We start from the raw sequence: 19,606 nt of genomic DNA, 5'->3' as shown, positions 1-19,606 counted from the left end.
GCTAACTCTTACTTTCACCCACTTTTTTCTCTCTTGCACTCACTTACTTTCATTAAATCTTACGCTTTTACTCTTACTCTCTCTCTTGCACTCTTACTCTTTCACTCACTCGCTTTTACGCTCACACTCTCTTTCACTAACTCTTACTCACTCATACTTTTTTCTCTCTTGCACTCACTCACTCACTCACGCTTTCCTTCTTACACTGTTTCACTTACCTACTCTTTCAAGCATGACCTCTAATTTGAAACCCTTTGACAAACGTGTCAGCCACGCACGCAGAAACGTCAGGTTTCAGACTTTATTGTGATCCATTTGAAAAAACGTCTTACCAAAAAAAGATAACATTCATTTTTTTACACCAACTCTTTAAAAAATCACTTTAAAATAATGTTTTTGATACATTGAAATAAATTGCGTCGTCTTAGTGATGGCTTCTATAAACAAGGGCATAATACACGTGTAAAAGAATGCTACAAACATGGGGACGAGCATGAGGATTATACATGACATAAAATAAAATAAAATAAAATAGCGCCATCGTTTTTTCTCCGGGCAACGCTTGCCGCCACGGAAATTCAATACAATAAAAGGGCCAACGTACATCAGAAAACACGCCCGTCGGCAGCTTTTGACTTTCCACGTTCAAATTTCGAACCATTTAGACGTGCGTGTTTTTTGTTGGACTGTAAGACAAAGGGAAGCCAGATGTTAAAAAAAAAAAAAACCAGAGGGAAGCACAAATTTGCAGTTATATGAAAACAGAACAAAAAAAAAAAAAAAAAAAGAAGTCTGCGAACGAACCACTTAGCCTTAACGTCCCCAAACTTTCTCCATTCCGGAGAACCTCGTCGCCACGTTTGCTTTAGCGACAAACCTGTTCCCAGAAAACCTTGCATTTTTAGTACGCGACAAAAAAAAAGAAAAGAAAAGAAAAGAGTGAAAGACAAGTGAGCTTTTGGATTTAAGCGTCCGCTGCTTAGCTCGCTGGGACATTCGTACTATAAGCGCACTTCCCAAAAATTGGGCAACCTTTCTATGACGGATGTTTGTCATAAAAAAAATGAACAAGAAAAAGAACCCATGCACCTCCAGCATATTTTACACGACTATGATACAAAATAAGGCATTTCATTTTGTGTGTGTGTGAATGTGTGCGTGTGTACGTGTACATAGCAACCATTTTGAATGCTTTCGCCGGCCTATAAAAAAGACTGCAAAAACAAGGTCTGGATAACTCTTAATTAAAATATATATATATTTATCATATATTTATATTCATATATATATATGTATAAGAAAGGAGGCAAAGGGAAGAGGTGTGTGTTTGTGTGTGTGTGTGCGTGCGTGTGGGAGGGGGGGGACGTGGATCATTCGATGACCTCACCGGGCGCCACGGTGACCAGCTGCAGCGGGATCTCCTGATTGGCCACCAGGTTGCGAGCGGCGGCCGACTGCAGGATGAGCGTGGTGCCGTCGGCCGTGATGAGGGTGTCGGCGGCCAGCGGCGACGGCGACGCCGAGACGGGCGCGCCGCTCTTTTTGTTCTGGTGAGTCTTTATGTGCTTGGCCAGGTGGTCGCTGCGCATGAAGCGTTTGGAGCACTCGCCGCACACAAACTTCTTCTCGCCTGGGGAAGGACGGAACGGGACATGGAGACGTTTGTATACAGACGCTACCCTACTTACGAACATTCGGGTTACGAACATGTCCGTGAATATGGCATATGTAAGTTCGGAAGTTCAAGTTTGTATTGTGCGCCTTTTTCCCCCCCGAGTAGTGCTCCTTTCTGCCGCTAATACTGATGCTTGGCACTGAGACGGAGGAGGCTCAGCAACGTGTCGAGGAGGAGGAGGAAGAAACGCCTGTCCCCATGAAGAAATTCGAGACGAAACACTTGGCCGAGGGGCAAGACCCAAATATTGAACGTTGCACAAATGTTGCGAATCAATTGAATGATGCCATACAGTGTTACCTCATCATTTATGTTGAAAAAAAAGAAGAAAACTGCAATCGTCGTTAGATCGCTTCTTTGGGCCACTTTCTAGTAAATCCTCTAAGGAAGATACTCATCAAGCCTCATCTTCTCCCCGACCCTCAACTTCTTCCTACATTGAAGTTACGGAGGAGGAAGTCACTTTTGAAAGCCATTCCAGCGACGACAAAGACCCTCTCATGATATAAAATCCTCCTCTTCCTCCTTAAGCATCGAGTACATCTTCCAAAAGTAAGTTAAACTTCATTTTATTTATCTTATGACGTACATGTACATACTGTGTTACTTATACAAGCCTTAAACATACTTATATAAACCTTCAATATACTTATATAGGCCTTAAACATAAATGATAATACAAAATATAGCACCGAAGCAACTTACGAACAAATTAACCTTACGAACGATCGCTCGGAACCTAACTCGTTCGTAAGTAGGGGAAGCGTCTGTATTGGTCTTTGGGTTTGCATTGAATATGAAATGATGATTTACCCGTGTGCGTCCGCCTGTGTCTCTGCAGCTCGTCGCTCCTGGTGAACCTCTTGCCGCAGTACATCCAGTTGCAGACGAAGGGCCGCTCGCCGCTGTGCCAGCGCAGGTGGGCGCGCAGGTGCGACGTCTTTCCGTAGACTTTGCCGCAGCCGGCGATGTGGCACACGTGCAGCTTCTTCTTGCCCAGCCCGGAGCCCCTGCGAGGAAGGAAGTCGGACAGAATGGTAAGGGTGGGCCTTGGGGTGGCTTGGCGCCCACCTGGCCCTTACTCACCTTCCTCCGGACTCTTTGCAGTTGGGGCAGGTGCAGGCCACCCGCCGCAGCCGCTTGCCCTCGCCGCCCACGCCGGAGCCCGCCTCGTCCTCGGCCGCCGTCATGTGCACGCGCAGGTTGTTCAGATCGCTGGGGTTGAGCGTAGAGTCGCCGCTCAGGTGCCAGTCTTCCGAGTCGGGTTCCTCCTTGATGTGGATGCCTGCGGCGGCGGAGGGAGATGGATGCCGTTGACTCGGAGGAATCCACGCGTCCGTCAAAAGGAGAGCCGCGGTCTTACCGGCGGGGCTGTCGTCGGCCCGTTGCTGCGGCTGCGCGAACTGAACGCCGCCCTGCGTCAGCGAGTTGACGGTCACCGTCTGGAGGTTGGGCAGGCTGACCTGACCTTGGCCCAGCGGGAGGGTCTGCACGGGTGCCAGCGTCAGCTGCTGAGCTTGGCCCTGGGGCAGCTGTAGCCCCTGAAGCGACTGGACCCCCTGCACCTAAAACAAGCAAACCAAAGGAGATTTAAGAAAAACATGAACGGCATCGGGGCTTCGGCGTCCTCCGCTCTGAAGCGTTTTATCGCTACCACCGACCGAGTGCCCACCTGGAAGGTCTGCCACTGGATCTGCCCGGTGGGACTGACCGTCTGGGCCTGAATGAGGAAAGTCCCCGGGTTGACCAACTGGACGCTCTGAAGCGTCTGCCCCGCCGCGTTCAGGTCCTGGCCCAAGGCCACTTGAGCCTGAGCGTCGCTCGACAGATGCAGGATGGGCTGCGAGAGGGTGGTGGCGCTGGACGTTGGTACCTGGACAAAGACAACCAGCGTTAATTAAGTACCTTCTGACAGACAAAAAACATTTTCAATTGCATCTGCTTCTATAATAAGAATCTATTGAATAAGGGGTGTTCCAAAATGCTTGACCCCAATTCAATGAAAAATGTGCACCAAACAGGTCAACGTTGGCCTTTGCTCAAATTCAAGGTGCTACTCACAATATGGGATGTCATGTCCTGGTTGGCCTTCTGACATACTACCCTGAAAAAACTCTGGAGGTTAAGCAAGGTTGTGCATGGTTACTTCTTGGATGGATGGGAGACTGCCTTGGACTACCGGGTGCTTACCACTCTTATGTTTGCTCACTTACCTTGTGAGAAGCAGTTTGCTCTACAATACACACAAAGCCCTCACTCACCTTTACTTAGATTGGTGTATGTCGACTGGTCGGCCAAACTCCATGTCAAATGTGCACTACACAGGTCAATGCTTGGTTTTGCTCAAATTATAGGTGCTATGCAAAACATCCAATATCATGTCATGGTTGGCTTTCTGATATACTACCCTGAAAAAACTCTGGAGGTTAAGCAGGGTTGTGCATGGTTACTACTTGGATGGATGGGAGACTGCCTTGGAATACCGGGTGCTTACCGCTCTCATGTTTGCTCACATAACCTCGTGAGAAGCGGTTTGATCCACAATATACACAAAGCCCTCACTCACCTTTACTTATATGTATTTGTATGGCAAACTTCATGAAAAATCTCAAAGTTTGTTCTTGCTAAAACTGTAGATGCTACTCAAAACATCTAATATCATGTCCTGGTTGGTAAAATCATGTCAAAACACTTGGTCCCTCCCCACCAGAGGCAGTGGGGGACACAAATATTTTTGTTTCCAGGTAGTGACCAGGGTTTGAACCCAGGACCCTGGATGTCAGAGGCTAATGGTCTAACCACTCAGCCATCAGAGGCCACAATAATTTAAGTAAAAAAAAAAAAATTGACATGTGTTTTGGGCGCAAAACACATGTCATTTTTTTTTTTTTTTACTTAAATTATTAGGGACTCTGCTGGCTGAGTGGTTAGACCATTAGCCTCTGACATCCAGGGTCCTGGGTTCGCATCCCGGTCACTACCTGGAAACAAAAATATTGGTCCCCCTCCCGCCTTTGGTGGGAGGGGGCAGCAAAACATATTGGTCCCCTCCCGCCTTCGGCGGGAGGGGACATTAAGACAGTTGGTCCCCTCCCGCCTTCGGCGGGAGGGGACCAGGACTCTTGGTGTCCCCTCCCGCCTTTGGCGGGAGGGGACCAACACACTTGGTGTCCACCCCCGCCTTCGGCGGGGGTGGACGCCAACACACTTGGTTCCCTCCCGCCTTCGGCGGGAGGGAACCAAGATTTTTGTTTCCGGGCAGTGACCGGGATGCGAACCCAGGACCCTGGATGTCAGAGGCTGATGCTCTAACCGCTCTGCCGGCGGAGCCCCCAATAGTTTTAGCTAAAAAAAAAAATTTGACATGGGTTTTGGGCACAAAAACAAAACAAAAACAAAGGTATACTGAGCCGGGATTTGAACACAGGACCTCAGATCTCAGAAGCCGACACTCTAACCACTGGGCCGCCGAGGCCACTATAGTTATACTCACAACAAAAAAAACTTGCCATGACTTTACCAACCAGGACATGATATTAGATGTTTTGAGTAGCATCTATAGTGTTAGCAAGAACAAACTTTGAGATTTTTCATGAAGTTTGCCACACAAATACATCTTGACCTGTTTGGTTCACATTTTTCATTGAGTTTGGCCCGCAAATACAGGGTGTTTTAATATGTTTGACCCCATTTCCTAGGCCAAAAATTGAGAGAGTGTTAGAAGAGCAAGTGTGGAAAGCAAGCCACATTCCAGGCTTTTTCTTGAAAGTCCTAATTTGTTTTATAGTTGGTGACTATTTGGCAAAATGTGTGAAGACGGTACATTGGTTGCCTGAATCTGACGGAGCATACTTTAACACGCAAAATGCCTTTTCTTTTGAAGCGAACGGCATTTCTTAACCCGAAAAGATTACAACGCCCAACGTTACGCGCGGAAACTTGAATAGTTTCTACACAACTTGTGAATATTTGAAATGAACAATGAAAATGGAAAAACGGATTGGCCCACGAAATGGGCTCAAACATTTTGGAACACCCTGTATAATCAAACCTTGAATGTATTTTTAAGTTCATTAGATCTGGTTTCCAATTAAAAAATGAAGAACAACAACAACTGCTCCTATTCTCACTTCTTTGTAGTCTACGTTTCAAGGTCATGAGATATTAGCTTAGCAACATAACAAGAACGCCATTTGTAAGATAAGATTGTAAGATAAAATGACAAAGTCGCTTGGCAATTGCTTGTTCATATTGCATCAGTTTTTGTAAGTATAAAAACATTGTTGTCGAGTCGACTGCCCGAAATAAACGTCGGAGGACAGAACCCACCTGAATCTGCTGCAGGTGGGAATTAAAGTTGGCCGCCGAGGACGAGGGGTCGGCCACGCCGGCGGACACGGCCGTGGCCTGGGTCAGCACCCCCGTGCCGTCGATGGTGGCGGGCAGCTGCGAGGAGGCCCCGTTGGGCGCGTACATCTCCCGCTCGCCGCCGCCGCCGGCCGCCAGCTTGCCGCCCTCCAGGGCCTGGCCGCTCATGATGAGCCGTCCCTCCGGCGTGACGCCCGTGGCGATGGGCACCGCCTGCGCCGCCGTCAGGCCCAGCGACTCCAGGTCCACGCTGTTGATAGGCACGAAGGCGATGTTGCCGGGCAGCCCCGCCGCGTACGCCGAGCCCCCGGCCAGCGGGAGGCCCTGGATGGACTGCGCCTGACCCGCCTGCGTCAGGAGGTCGCCGGCGGCCGACGCCGCGCAGCCGATTCCCACGCCGGCTTGCCCGCCGCCGTCTTGCAGGAGCTGGATCTGGCCCACGCCGTCGTCTAGGCCTTGCGCCTGGAAGCCGGACAGCGTCCCGTCCGCGTTTTGGATCTGAGGGATGACCTGAAGGAAATTTCGAGCGTTACCGGAGAACCGTGTCGAGGCGAGTGGAGCTTCTCACCTGATACTGAATGCCCGACACGCCGTTGGCCATGGCCTCCCCCCCGGACGCCGTGACGTAGATGGGCTGGCTGGGAAGACCTCCGAGGGGAAGCACGTACTGGCCGTTGGACGCCACGATCCCGCCGTTGGCATCGTCCTTGGCGGCCGAGACGGGCGTTAGCACCTCCCAGCGGTCCGATCCCGACAGCTGAATGGCAGACATGTCTGTCGTCTGTGGCAGCCAGAAATGATGATTATTATTATCATGTCATTGGAGCACACCCCATTTAACACGCTGGCCACGTTAGACATCCAATCGATTTTGACCGGAAAAGCCTATGATGTCTATTGACATTAAACTAGCGTGATGTAAGATTTGCACTTCCATTATTAATACATTTAGCTATATATTGAATCGAATGCTTAAGGTCACGTGCTCATGCTACGAGTGTTTTGCTCTGGCTTTGGATAAGGAGAAAAAACATATTTACGCATGCACGTTTTTCCCAAATTGAAATGGATGGAGGAATAAAATGGTCAATAAAATATGATTTGTCCGTGTGCTATGTTTTAGAGAAAATCAGTGTTTCTGGTAGAAGGAACAAGTTAGATGGCCTTCATAATTGGCCTCATTTTACTGGAATCTCTTCTTTTGCGATAACCTACAAGGCTAAAAAAAACCATGATTTTTGACTTAAACCCGGTGCAATTTGAAACCCTGATGATTCAAGACTCATTGTTATTCTTTGTATGTAAAGGAGTCTGTTCACATGATCGTTGCTAGCGTTAATGGGTTAGCCTCTTTCTTTTCTGATTAGTAGGAAGGACAATGCGGCGTGATTTAATCTGGCGGCCAAGTGGGGAGCCGGTTTTTGAAAGCGTCAATGTTTTGATCCTGGTTTCGATATCATTTTCGCCCTGCAGTTTTACATAAATGCTCCTTTGATGGCAATAAAGCTTACGGAAGAAATGCTCGTTATTGTGTTATTTGACTGTGACCAGACAGTATGTGTTTTTATTTCATCAAATTCGCTTTTGTAAACCTTTTATTCATCATTAATTTTACTTGCTAACAAAAGCCTAGTGACAACTTTTGAATAGCTGTCCACTATAACAAATGACTATACTTTTACCCATTTTTATACATTTTGTTCGATCCTCACACGTTCAAAATCACGGACGCAAACATTTTGGATCAAGAAATCCCTAATAAAGGCTCCTAACAACATTATAACGACGCTAAAATACACTTTGGACTAAAACTTAAGCCTTAGAAGCCAAAAACGCCGTCGAAACACGGAAGCTGGACGTGGCTATGCTAGCTAGCTAGCATCGATTCGACTGTAGTAATACACTTCACAGTTGAATATAGTAACATAGCGACATTGCTGCCACCCAAACGATCACATAAAAGCACTTTCGAGTGAAATTTTGCGTTTTTATTTTTTTATTTATTGATTTATTTATTTTACTAGCGGTGGGGCTGTCGAGCCGATGCTAGCTCGCGTGATGGTGGCTGCTTGACGGGCCTGGCCGGGGCAGGCGAGTGGGGGATGGGCGAGAAATGAACGCTACTGTTTTTGATTATGGACGACGCCGGAGATGAACGACATTTTCCCCGTGGTTATCCTTCGCCCGCACGATTCGTCGCACCGGGCGGGTGTCCCCGCGTCGAGCGACGGCCTCCCAGCGTCCGACCCACTATGGGCGGGTTTTAGCGGGGTAAAAAGTGGGTGGCCGTTGTGGAGAGTGGGGGGAACACAGGAAGTGTACGACGGCGTTTCACCCTCCTCCACCCTCAATAGATTCAAAATTTCAAAACGTGTCAACTTTGACGCTCTGCAAACACGGCACGCCGGGGTAAAAACGCAGAGGGAAGGGATAACTTAATTTTTTTTAAAAAAAAGTCAAAGAGTTTACTGACCTGCGTTTCCTGCAGAAAGTCGCTTTGACTGCTGTCCACGTCCGCCGACGCCATTTCTCCCTTGTTTCACTCGGTAATCTTCAACTCCCGTCGGGCCTCGAAAGCCTCGCAAAGCATCCCCACCCTGCGATTTTCTCTCGGTTCGTCGCTAAAGAACCGTTTTAGCCTCCCCTCGACGAGCCGGAACTCTCGCCAACTTTGCGGGGACGAGGAGAACCGCTGTTTACAACTCCGTGGCTAGCTTGCTAGCTCGACTGTTAGCTCACCATCGCCGAGCTAGTTAGCCGCCGAGCAAAAAAATAAAAAAAGCTTTCAAAATACGCAGCTGCCGTCAATCAAACTCACCCCCCAAGTCGCACACCAATGAGCGATCTTTGCGAACAGTTAACATCCCGAGCGGGATCGTTATAAAAGCCGCTAAAACCCGAACATGGCCATTTTATCATTGACGGGCTAGTAGTGTTGATCGGTGAATTCGGGTCGATTTTTTTCCTATTTTGATTGACGGTGCGGGAAACACAAAGGGGAGGGACTTAGCGAGGTCGACTGTGTAATTTGCATCGCATTACAGGATGTCCCACCTTTCTTCTTTGCGCCGATTGGCTGAATGGACCCGTGCGTCGACGCGTAATTGGCTCTCGTACGTGTCAGTCTTTTTTAAAGGACAAGTGTTTCCTGTTTGAGTGAGCTGGAGAAGCAACAGAGGGGGACAATTGTTCTTAGCGGAGATTGAAAGTTTGAAAAATTCATTTTCGGGCGCCCAACACTATATATATATATATATATATATATATATATATATATATATATATATATATATATATATATATATATATATATATATATATTGTGGGATTATCAATTAAAAAAAAAACATTCAAAGATAATTCTTGGAGTGTTTTTACAGTATCAAAACGCGTCAAAAATATTCTAAGATATTAACCTGACATATTTGACAAATTGGCCATCAAAGGCACTGATACATGAGCATTCGCAGTCAGTACACATAAAATGGACTACAAAATTAAAAATAAGTCAAAATCTTGCCCTTAAAATATGGAGAAAATATCCAATTACATTCCAATTAAAAAAAATCCCCATTTAGGAAAGCCAAACTTTGGATTCAAACTCACAACGTCCCACCTATGAGCCATACTACAATGCATTTATAACATTTTGATCATGAATATAACGGCAGAACAGTAGTTGAGACACTTTCTAAATATTTTCCCTTAAGAACAACGACACAAAAACAACTTTATCTGCATTGGCAATTTATTCCAATTGGCAAGCGCCATTTATTGCGCTCTGTCCGCTGTGGTTATTTTTCAGGAGGTACTTGGTGTCAAACATTTGAGAAGCACCGAATTTTGAAAACAATGCGAGTCGAGCGAAGCGCAAACGGGAGGAAGATAACGTCAAAAATGTCACGTCATGCAAACGAGGGGATTCTGACCCATTTTATTGACGCGCATATTTTAATGATGAGGCATTTTGGATCGTCCGCGTGAAAGCAGAGCACTTGGAAGGCCATCCGTGTGTGGTCAATAAAAAGAAAAACAGGGGGTGGGCAGTTTTCTCTTTAAAAAATATACATTTTTGACATTCTTATTTCTTCTTCGGCGCGTTGGGTGTGTTGAATTTAAAGAAGATGATGTCACCGTCCTCCACTACGTAGTTCCGACCCTGTTGTCTGTATTTACCGGCAGCCTAAGAGGCGGAAATGTCAAAATAGTATACACGTGTTAAAAAGGAATTTTTAAATAACCGGACATAAAAATTTTGTAATTAAAAACATGTTGAATTTAGTATAAATTAACAACACAGTAGTAAAAAAAAGTTTGCCCTCTCAAATGTTTTCTAGTAGACAAATCAGACAGACACAGATAACCCCAGTTAACATAAAATGAATTTCTAAATTATTAGGGACAGGTGATCCATAAATATATATTTGTTTTGTTTTTTTTCTCTCTTAAATTTGTGATATTTTGGGAGTTTATAGTCCAGAAATTATGGCATGTTTTTTTTGGGGGGGGGGGGCGTTAAGGTAAATAGGAATATTTTCCTCCGGAATGCAACAAAAAACAAAATAGATTGTTTAAAAAAAGAAAAAAATCGCTATTTACAAACGTCATTTGAGACGTTGAGTTAAATATTAAAATGGGAAAAGTATTTATAAAAGAAATGCATTTTTGAAAGTCACAAATACTGTACAAGAATAAAATATATTGTTGTTTACATTATTATTATTTAAATGATTACTTGTTGCAGAGCTAAATTTTTGGCCACTTTTCATTGGACCGCGAATTCCACTCCCTTTAGTAACAATAATTGTGACGAGAAGTAAGACAATATATTCCTTCAGAAAAGCCGTACCTTGACCGCATTTTCGGTGCCCTCCTCTTTGAAGTCGTCATACTTCATGACCTCGGCCATGATGAAGCCCTTCTCAAAGTCGGTGTGGATCTTTCCAGCCGCCTGTGGAGCTTTGCTCCCCTTCTGTTGGGCGCCATTGACGGAAAATAAATAAAATGCTTGCTTTTAGATACATCAGCACAACGACACTGTTTTATTTTCGTATTTAGCAGTTTGTCAAAAACTGTCATCGCGAACACACTCACCCTGACGGTCCACGCTCGCACCTCATCCGGTCCGGCGGTGAAGAAGTACTCCAGCTGTAGCGCCGCGTAGCCCGTCTTGATGATTTTGGTCAGGACGCTGGGAACAGACGCATTTTGGTTGGATTAAATAAAATAATCGTCGCCCCCTCCCTGCTATCAGCTCATCACCTCTGCGTCTTTTGCTCCTCGCAGTATTTCTTCTGCTCCTCGGCTTCCATGTCGAATAGCTTGGACTCCAAAGCGCCGCTGAGGGGGATCACCATGGCGCCGGGATCGTGAGCGTCCACCCACTCCTTGATTTTTGCCAACCTGAGTAGAGGATTTTCAAATTTTTGAATGCCGATATTTCAGGCAGATATACTTTATTTATTTTTTTAAGGCACAATTATGAACGCTCCATGAAAATATCCATCAAGACTTAGTAGGCCCGCATTTGCGCTGTCAAACAACGCCCTCGTGTGGTCAAACGTGATTACTGCGTTTGTAGTAAAACGGGAGAAAAAAAAAGTAACTCGCCCCATGTTGGCTCCTTGAAAATGATATCTTGGAGCAAAGTTTGAGTAACCCTGGCTATTGATATCTGGTATTTCCTGCCAATGATATACATTTGTGTGATATATATTGAATTATATAGTAAAACAATAAAGCAAGGTGCTTTCTCTATAGCACTGTACGTACCGTGTAAGTGTGTTATATATTTTAAACTTCCATGTGTGAGTTTGCAAGTTCTTTTCGGGCTTGTGTGGGTTTTCTCCAGGTACTCCGGTTTCCTCCCACATCCCACAAACCTGCACGCTAGGCTAATTAGATGCTAAATTTTCCCTGGCCTTGAGTGTGATTGGTTGTTTGTCTTTTAAGTGCCCTGTCATTGGTTGGCCACCCATTTAGAGTGTCCTCCGTAGTTGGCTGGGATAAGCTCCAGCACCCCCTGCAACCCTTGCGAGGATGAGCGGTCAGGAAAATGAATAAATGAATGCATGATATAAGAAGCAAAAACAAGACCATTCCTCCATTTTCTAGGGAAGACCACAACCTACCACTTGTTCTTTTTCCTGATGTAATCCTTCTCCGAGAGGTTGACCAGGTAGATCATGGGTTTGGATGTGAGGAACAGGTACTTGTTCAAAACCTCAATCTGGAAAAGACCCAACGTTAAAGGGGACGTCGGCCCACCGACGGCTAAAGCCGCGGCGTACCTCTTTGTCGTTCCACTCGTGATGGAATCGGACGTGTTTCTTCTCGTCCACCACCCAGTTCTTCACCTTCAATATGATTTCCTAAAGAGAGAGAGAGAGAGAGAGAGATGTGGCGGGTCTGCCGATTCCGCCCATAAAAGGAACGGCGCGGACAAAAACGTACGTATTCGGGTTTGAGCTTCTTGTCGCTGCCCCGGACCGCCGTCTTCTCCAGCTTGTCGATGATGGGCGCGATCATCTCCTCGTCCTTGAGCCGGAGCTCCTCGTGGATGATCTCAATGTCCCGCACCGGGTCCACGTTGCCCTCTACGTGGATGATGTCCTCGTCGTCAAAGGCGCCTGGAAAAAAGGAACCATAGTTGGTCAAAGTTGGCCTTTTTGCAATATTTTGGATCCAAGCTTGGTGTGTTATTTTCCATTTAGTCATTTTGTTCAATACTTTAGTCTCATCCTTTTTTGCATAAATATTTGTACAGGCTTTTTTTAATGAAGTCAAACATTTACGATTGTTTGGGTATTTAATGTATATGTATATATATGTGTATATATATATATATATATATATATATATATATATATATATATATATATATATATATATATATATATATATATAACCTCTATTTGGTTGTTTTCCTCAATGACGTTTTGTAACTTTTATCAATTGAATGTGGAATGATTACCTTTTTATTTTTGTACATTTTATTCATCACCTATTTGATTGTTTTTGTTGTACACGAGGTTTGAATTGTTTATTTTAGAAATGTTTGTCATGTTTTTCCATTTTCCACCTGACTTATTTTAAAAAATGATGTATTTGTTTTTATTTTGATATTTGTTATTTTTCTGGTTTGATTGTGTCCATTTTAAAAATATATATAATTTTTAAAAAATTTAAAATGTTTTTTAAATTAATTACTATTACATTAAAGTAAAAATGATAAAATACAAAACCACAGGGTTAAGGCAACACAAACTATTTTTCAGCTAACATTAGCATATAGCTGTCAGAGTAAAAAAAATAAAAATAAACAAATGTTCCACCTGAGTATAAGTATAAGATATAAAAGTGTGACATATTAGTCCAGAAAATACAGTATTTCTTTTGCCAATAGTATATTCCTCCAAATACTTTAGCTTTATCTTTTGCATGACTTATTGGATACTACTATATTGATGCATTTTTCCCCCAACATATTTCTTTTGAAATCTCAGTCCAAAACGTTTTCCCTTCCATTTAAAAGTTGGAGCTGTGGTGTACTACTCCGGTTGGCGAGCCACAAAAGGCGCTCGGGTTCAGCCCCGTTTGACTTCCACCTGCCCATTTCACTCAAGCTATCAAGGCGACGCAACGCGACTCACGTGTCATGTGGAAGATGCCGTCGCAGGCGCTGATGTGCGAGAGGAAGGCGTTTCCCAGCCCTTGTCCCGCGTGAGCGCCCTTCACCAGGCCGGCGATGTCCACCACGTTCAGAAACGCCGGAACCTTGCTAAAAAATAAAAAAGATGCAGATGCTGCTACGTTGTAAATTACAATGCAGCTACTCACATTCTTTGTATATGAAGTCATGATTTTATTCATGTTTTGCTATAAAAACCTTTCCAAAAGAGCCTACGTTAACGGATTGGTTGCTAAATATCTTAAAGACACACCTGGCCGGTTTATGATACTTGCAGAGGAAGTCGAAGCGTTCATCCGGGACGGGAACTCGGCTTTCGTTGGGGTCGATGGTGCAGAAGGGGAAGTTTTCAGCGGATGCTTGACTTTTGGTCAACACGTTGAAAAAGGTGGATTTCCTAATAAAAACAAATACATTTTAAATCATTACTTCCCACTGACAGACGTACAATGTAAGGACTCTCGCTCAGTTAACGTAGACGCTATTCTAGTAGAAAATGACTAGGAATGGTGGCACCTTACCCGACATTAGGCAGTCCAACAATTCCAATCTTTAGCGACGTCCCGAAGCGTCCAATCAACGGGGGCTGCTTCGGGGCTTCTCCCTTCTTTGGTGGCATCTGCAGGAGTTGCGTCAGGTTACCATTTAAACACGACAACACATTCCCCTGAACACAGTGCTAACGTACAGCTTTAAAAACATTTTTTCGCTTTGCACTATCTCTAGAATAGAACGCATGGCTTCGCACGTCCATTCAAACGCGACATGCTAACGTTAGCAAGCGGATAAGGTGAGGCACTCGTGTGCGAACCGAGTCCCCGAGCGACGCTACGAGCGGACAACACATTTGGAACTCCAGTTTGGTAGTTTAAGTTGAAATTTGTTAACTTGTACCTTTATTTTCTGTTTATACGTGACGTGCACTGCAAAGCTAGTCGCTCAGGCAGACGCCTCCGCTGGGAAAGACTGAGGCAGTTTGGGAATGAAAACTAAGCGGAAGTGTTTTGGAAAGCGTGCCTTCTAATTGGTCGTGCGACAGCGAAGTGATGACGTCAGATTTGCGCGACGCGAATTTAACAATTAAGTAAAGCGGAGGGGATAAAAATCATTTTGGAGCTCTTTGTCTTGTCGAGATTAAATACAAATAAACTGAATTTACAACGGAAATTAGTTTGCAGACTACGTCATGATTACGCTACGTTTTCACGTTGTAAAATATATATATTAATGCTATAGCAACTTCCAACGATTCCTATCTAGTCAGATACACGTCTGGACGTGCACCAAAATGGATCCAGGGCGGCCATGTTTGTAAGACAGGGTAACATTCCAATGAGTTAAATGCATTCACATTAAAATGGAGCCAAAACTAGCTTAAAGTATCTGCTATTGAAAATGCTAAAGATTCGAGCCATTTGAAGTGGGAGGGTTAGCAGTGAGTGAATGTTCAAATGGACTGGATATCTGCCAGTGAGGCTATTTTCAACTCAGCAGAAGGGTGATTGGACACCACGTACCTTAGACCCAAATTCTGAACTCAATTTATTTGTGTATCATCTTAGTAAATTTATGTTTGTCATTCGCTTCACACCAGTATATAATATAGTACAACAAATGAGCTCCGTTCATGTCCTTACAATTTGAAAATATATATACCTAAAAAAGCATTCAGACTATGTGCAATGCTTTCGACTTTTATTTGAAAACCACTTGACAAATTCCTCATGGATACAAATCAGACTAATGTGACAAAAAAAGAATGCAAGCCATTATATACATTTACCTATTGTAATTAAATTCTTGGGAAAACCTAAGCTCAACATGTTTAAAATCTTAACAGCCATTGATGGTGATACTGATCACCACCAACACCTCCTTCCATCTTTAATGGATTGGTCGTCTATAGCTGTCAATCATTTGATTCTTATGAATAAAGACTACAATGGCTGCAGAAGAAAGACAAGGACCATGAGCTAAAAAAAAATAATCTGATGCGAAGCAGACTAACTTGCTTGAATAAAAAAAAACATCCTGGAACCAGTTGTACTACACTACAAAACAAACAAACAATATTCCTTTTGAATGGTACCCTATTGGTTGAGAGTCCAGATTTTTTCCCACCAGAGCAACTTTCATGACTGGGAACATTGTATAGATCTTTTTTGTGGGGGGTTTTGTTAGATAAATTGGTGTTGCCATGCATTTCAGTGCGCGCGTGTGCGTGTCGGTCTGATCTCCTCACAACATCTAAAAACAATGGACGACTTGACTGCTCAGTAGTGACCTGTGGGTAAGAAAGGAGAGGGGGCGGAGTCAGTCAGAAGTCATCAAACTTTACATTCATAATCTAAAAGTGAACGAACATACGTGGGGAGTAGGAGCGTGATCTGGATCGGGAACGGTATCCCCTGCTGTAGTACGGCGATGGAGATCTTCGTCTATCGAACGGTTAAAAACAATTCAGTCGGGATGAAATGGTCGAAAGTATGCAAGTTCATCCTATAGATAATTACCTGTAGGATCGGTATTCCCGGTCGTCGTAACGATCGTAGTCCCGATCGTAGCCGCGATCGTAACCTCTGTCGTAGCCTCGGTCGTAATCCCTCGACATGCGCCTGGAGGAACCGCCTCCGCTGCTTCCACCTCCTCCTCCGCCGCTGCTGCCGCCACCACCACCGCCGCTGAAACCGCGAGCAGAGTCAGAACTAGTCGTGACACATGCCAAACTAGGACGAGGAAATAGGCTCCCTTTCCGTTCATTTTGGGTCTGCCCGAATGATATAACACAAAATCACGAGACTCACTATGTGGGTCGTCCCATGTAGATGCCTGGCGTGGGGGTATGCGCTCGTTTGGTGATGGAGAAATCCACTCGGATTCGCCGGCCGTCCAGTTCCATCCCGTTGGCGTGCTCCTTGGCCTGCGTGGGGGAACACGGCGGCGGCGTTAGAACCCAGACGAGATGGCGAAAACGGCGGTCGACGGCGACCGGCGCTCGCCTCCTTGGAGTCCTCGTAGTTCTCAAAGTAGACGAAGGCGAAGCCCCGGGAGCGCCGCGACTGCTGGTCGTAAACGATGTTGACGTCCGCCAGGGGGCCGTACTTGGAGAAGACGTCCCGCAGGTCCCGCTCGGTGGTGTACAGGCTCAGGCCGAACACGCCCAGGCAGACGTTGGGGTCGGGGTTGGCCTGGGAACGTGACATCGGAGCGTAAGCGCAATGCTTATCTGCCTGTTTTCTTCATTGATTCACTGCCATTGACAGTTAGACATCCAATTGGTTTGGACTAAGAAGGTTGGCATACAAACGTTACCCGGTTGCCAATGTGCCGGCGGCGGTTGGACATGGGCGAGCGGCTGTGGCTCCTCCTCCGGCTGCCGGAGCGGCTTCGGGAACGGCGGCGACGGGAACGGGAGCGAGAACGGGAATAGTTCCTGCGCGAGCTCCGGTGGGAACGGGACCTACCGAGGGAATCGGACGTCAGGCCACGGCTCGAGGGCGAGTCGGCGAAGTTGAGCCCCTGGCTACTTACCTGGATTTAGATTTGGATCTGGAGCGCGAGCGAGACCTGGACCGGGAACGGTTGGAAGCATCCTTGGAGCGCGCCGGCGAACGGCTGGCGGATTTGGCCGATCGCCGCGGGGAGGTACTTCCCGAACCGGGCTGGGGCTCCTAGACAAAGTTAAAACAGTTAAAACAAGTCACATCGGCATGACAAAGAATTCAAAACGGGTGACTCCGCTCGCCCTTCTAGCCGGAGCTGCCGCAAACTGCTATTCTTGATAGTCGATTAATCCTTTTTTTTTTTTTTTTAAATTGTCACTAGTGGGTTCATAAACCATTGCTCTATGATCAGAAAAAGAGGAATACATTCTATTTGATGTTGTGTTTTACAACAGAGACCTCTTCATATTAAAATAAGTCAATAAATTGGGGGGAGAGAAACCTTAAATACCATTATAAAGATTATTAACAGCCCTTTTTATTTAAAATATTTTCTAAAAATTCAAATATTACTCATTAAGCGCCTTGATTTGAACCTTTTTTTGTCTCCCAACAATTATTCGACTATCAAAACAATGGTCGATGAACTCAGTAACGATCTGTCTGTTAATTACGGGAGCCCAACGCCAAACCCTTTTAAAAGCACTACTTGTTTTTGTTTCGTTTTTTTTTTTTTTAGATTATCTTAAATATTAAGGGGGAATCAATGAGATACACATGAAATGCATTGATATGAACCTACTTGTTTAGCAGAGTAGCAAATTGAGATGATCTGAGGGTTCGGGGCTCTTGCAAGTGAGAGTTTTACAGATAAAGGAACATTTCACATGCATGATTTAGAGAAAGAAAGGAGAGTAGCCACATAATAGGCTGTTAAGAAGTTACTCCTACCCGGCCAAACTTCTGATCATAACTTCATAACTTCAAAACAACCCTTCATTTCTTCTTTCTTCTCTTTGACATTATGCCGTCTTTTTTGCTCCTCTTCCCCAATTTTACCATCTGCCATTACTATAGGATCTTGAGCGCTTCTTTTTTCCTGCTCCCAATACATTAGCATGCATCAACGGCATCGGCTTCAAACATTAACAACTTCGTATCTGAAACGTCTTCCGCCTTTTTTTCTTTCTTCCAACCTCAACCTTGACAAAGAACAAACAAGGAGGTGATAAGGCAAGATGGTTGGTTGCTTTGCATTTAAATAAACCAAAGAAAACAACAGTTCTGTCACATAAAAGTAACAGTTACACAAAGGAGTATTGTGGGCCACACTGAACGCAGATAATTAGTTTTGACCTCATTTGTGATCTAATTAACAGCCTTGGTCGTAATCAACATATCGGGTGCTATTGACAACAATAGACGTTCAAATCCATTTGGTACACAAAACAAAAACTTGACCTTCTTCAGGCACCCTCGTTCAAATGGAAAGTGCTTAGGTTTTCCAACAAAGCCTTAATTGAAACAATATCCTGTAAGAGAACATGAAATCGGAAATATTTCGACATTTGTATAAGATAACACATTTTCCTGAGTTAAGAATGTTACGACAACGCGGTTCTTTTGATTTAAACGGATAACCGACACCTCGCGCTTGTGCGCACGCGACGCCAAATTTCCGGAACGACCGTGAACGTAACACAAAGACCGCCATTTTCCTATGGTACTTCCACTTCATACTCGCCCTTTTATTTTCAGTGTTGCCCTAATAACTCCTTTGTCACAATATTTTTTTGAAGTACTAAGTATAAAAAAAAAACATTTAAAGCCACAAATACTGCCGCGAACTTTACCGTTTGCAACGTTAGTGGCGATTGAATGAAAGGACGGTACCAAGGCGTCGCGGCCTTGTCTTACGAGGGCGGCTCGTTGTGGGCCGCATGCTTCGATAAGAATTCCGTTTTAGAGATAAACTGACGAATACGCATTCAAAACATTTGTATCAACATGTTTGAACGGGGTTCAAAAGATGCCTTACCACAACCATGGGGCCTAAACAAATAGACACCGGAGGTGGCACGCTGCGACTTGCATGGCGTGTTTCCTTTCTCACTCAATTTTTCGATAAAATCAAACAAAACTCACCTTATCTCTGAACTCTTTCTCTGTGTCGCTCATGTTCGCTTTACTGGTCGATTTGCGGATGAAGAAGCGAGCAAAATGTGCTCGAATGAATTAGTTTTATTCAGGCGTAAGCTTTATCTGCTCCACCGCCAGCCAAAACTGGTTTTGAGCTGAATGGTCAAGGCAGCGGCTGTGAAGTAAATTTCCGCTCCCGGAAATAAAAGTACCTACTTCCGTCGGAAGATCGCACAAATAAAAGTCGAGTCAAGACTTTTCGACAATGTCTGACTTTGGACCCAATTACGT

General features: G+C 44.8%; 3 protein-coding genes across 5 annotated transcripts; all 3 read right to left on the bottom strand.

The window, feature by feature from the left end:
- Positions 1–287: 287 nt before the first annotated feature.
- Positions 288–9,032, bottom strand: LOC144089945 (transcription factor Sp3-like). Its single transcript, XM_077621203.1, has 8 exons — positions 8,517–9,032; positions 6,612–6,824; positions 6,005–6,553; positions 3,348–3,548; positions 3,039–3,240; positions 2,762–2,960; positions 2,489–2,685; positions 288–1,630 (listed from the first exon to the last, which is right to left on the bottom strand). Exons 1-8 carry the CDS (start codon positions 8,568–8,570, stop codon positions 1,371–1,373), a joined length of 1,875 nt encoding a protein of 624 aa, XP_077477329.1. The 5' UTR covers positions 8,571–9,032; the 3' UTR covers positions 288–1,370.
- A 929-nt stretch (positions 9,033–9,961) lies between these two features.
- Positions 9,962–14,786, bottom strand: ola1 (Obg-like ATPase 1). Its single transcript, XM_077620902.1, has 11 exons — positions 14,628–14,786; positions 14,255–14,352; positions 13,987–14,130; positions 13,696–13,823; positions 12,497–12,672; positions 12,334–12,414; positions 12,175–12,272; positions 11,306–11,446; positions 11,138–11,234; positions 10,893–11,015; positions 9,962–10,226 (listed from the first exon to the last, which is right to left on the bottom strand). The coding sequence occupies exons 2-11, from the start codon at positions 14,350–14,352 to the stop codon at positions 10,125–10,127; spliced, it is 1,188 nt and encodes a 395-aa protein (XP_077477028.1). The 5' UTR covers positions 14,628–14,786; the 3' UTR covers positions 9,962–10,124.
- Positions 14,787–15,411: 625 nt separating this feature from the next.
- tra2b (transformer 2 beta homolog) lies at positions 15,412–19,477 on the bottom strand. Of its 3 annotated transcripts, none has more exons than XM_077621217.1 (8): positions 18,128–19,477; positions 17,265–17,404; positions 17,046–17,193; positions 16,733–16,921; positions 16,538–16,653; positions 16,247–16,414; positions 16,101–16,171; positions 15,412–16,017 (listed from the first exon to the last, which is right to left on the bottom strand). In XM_077621217.1, exons 3-8 carry the CDS (start codon positions 17,076–17,078, stop codon positions 16,007–16,009), a joined length of 588 nt encoding a protein of 195 aa, XP_077477343.1. In that variant the 5' UTR covers positions 17,079–17,193; positions 17,265–17,404; positions 18,128–19,477; the 3' UTR covers positions 15,412–16,006. The 3 variants fall into 3 exon arrangements, with proteins under 3 accessions (XP_077477343.1, XP_077477342.1, XP_077477341.1); XM_077621216.1 differs by having other exon boundaries at positions 17,265–18,378; positions 19,322–19,477; XM_077621215.1 differs by having other exon boundaries at positions 19,322–19,477.
- Between the last annotated feature and the right edge of the window lie 129 nt (positions 19,478–19,606).

The sequence above is a fragment of the Stigmatopora argus genome, chromosome 15 (genome assembly GCF_051989625.1).
Source record: "Stigmatopora argus isolate UIUO_Sarg chromosome 15, RoL_Sarg_1.0, whole genome shotgun sequence".
NCBI lineage: Eukaryota > Metazoa > Chordata > Actinopteri > Syngnathiformes > Syngnathidae > Stigmatopora > Stigmatopora argus.
The sequence above is the reverse complement of the archived record's forward strand: the minus strand, read 5'-3'. Positions and strand labels throughout refer to the sequence as shown.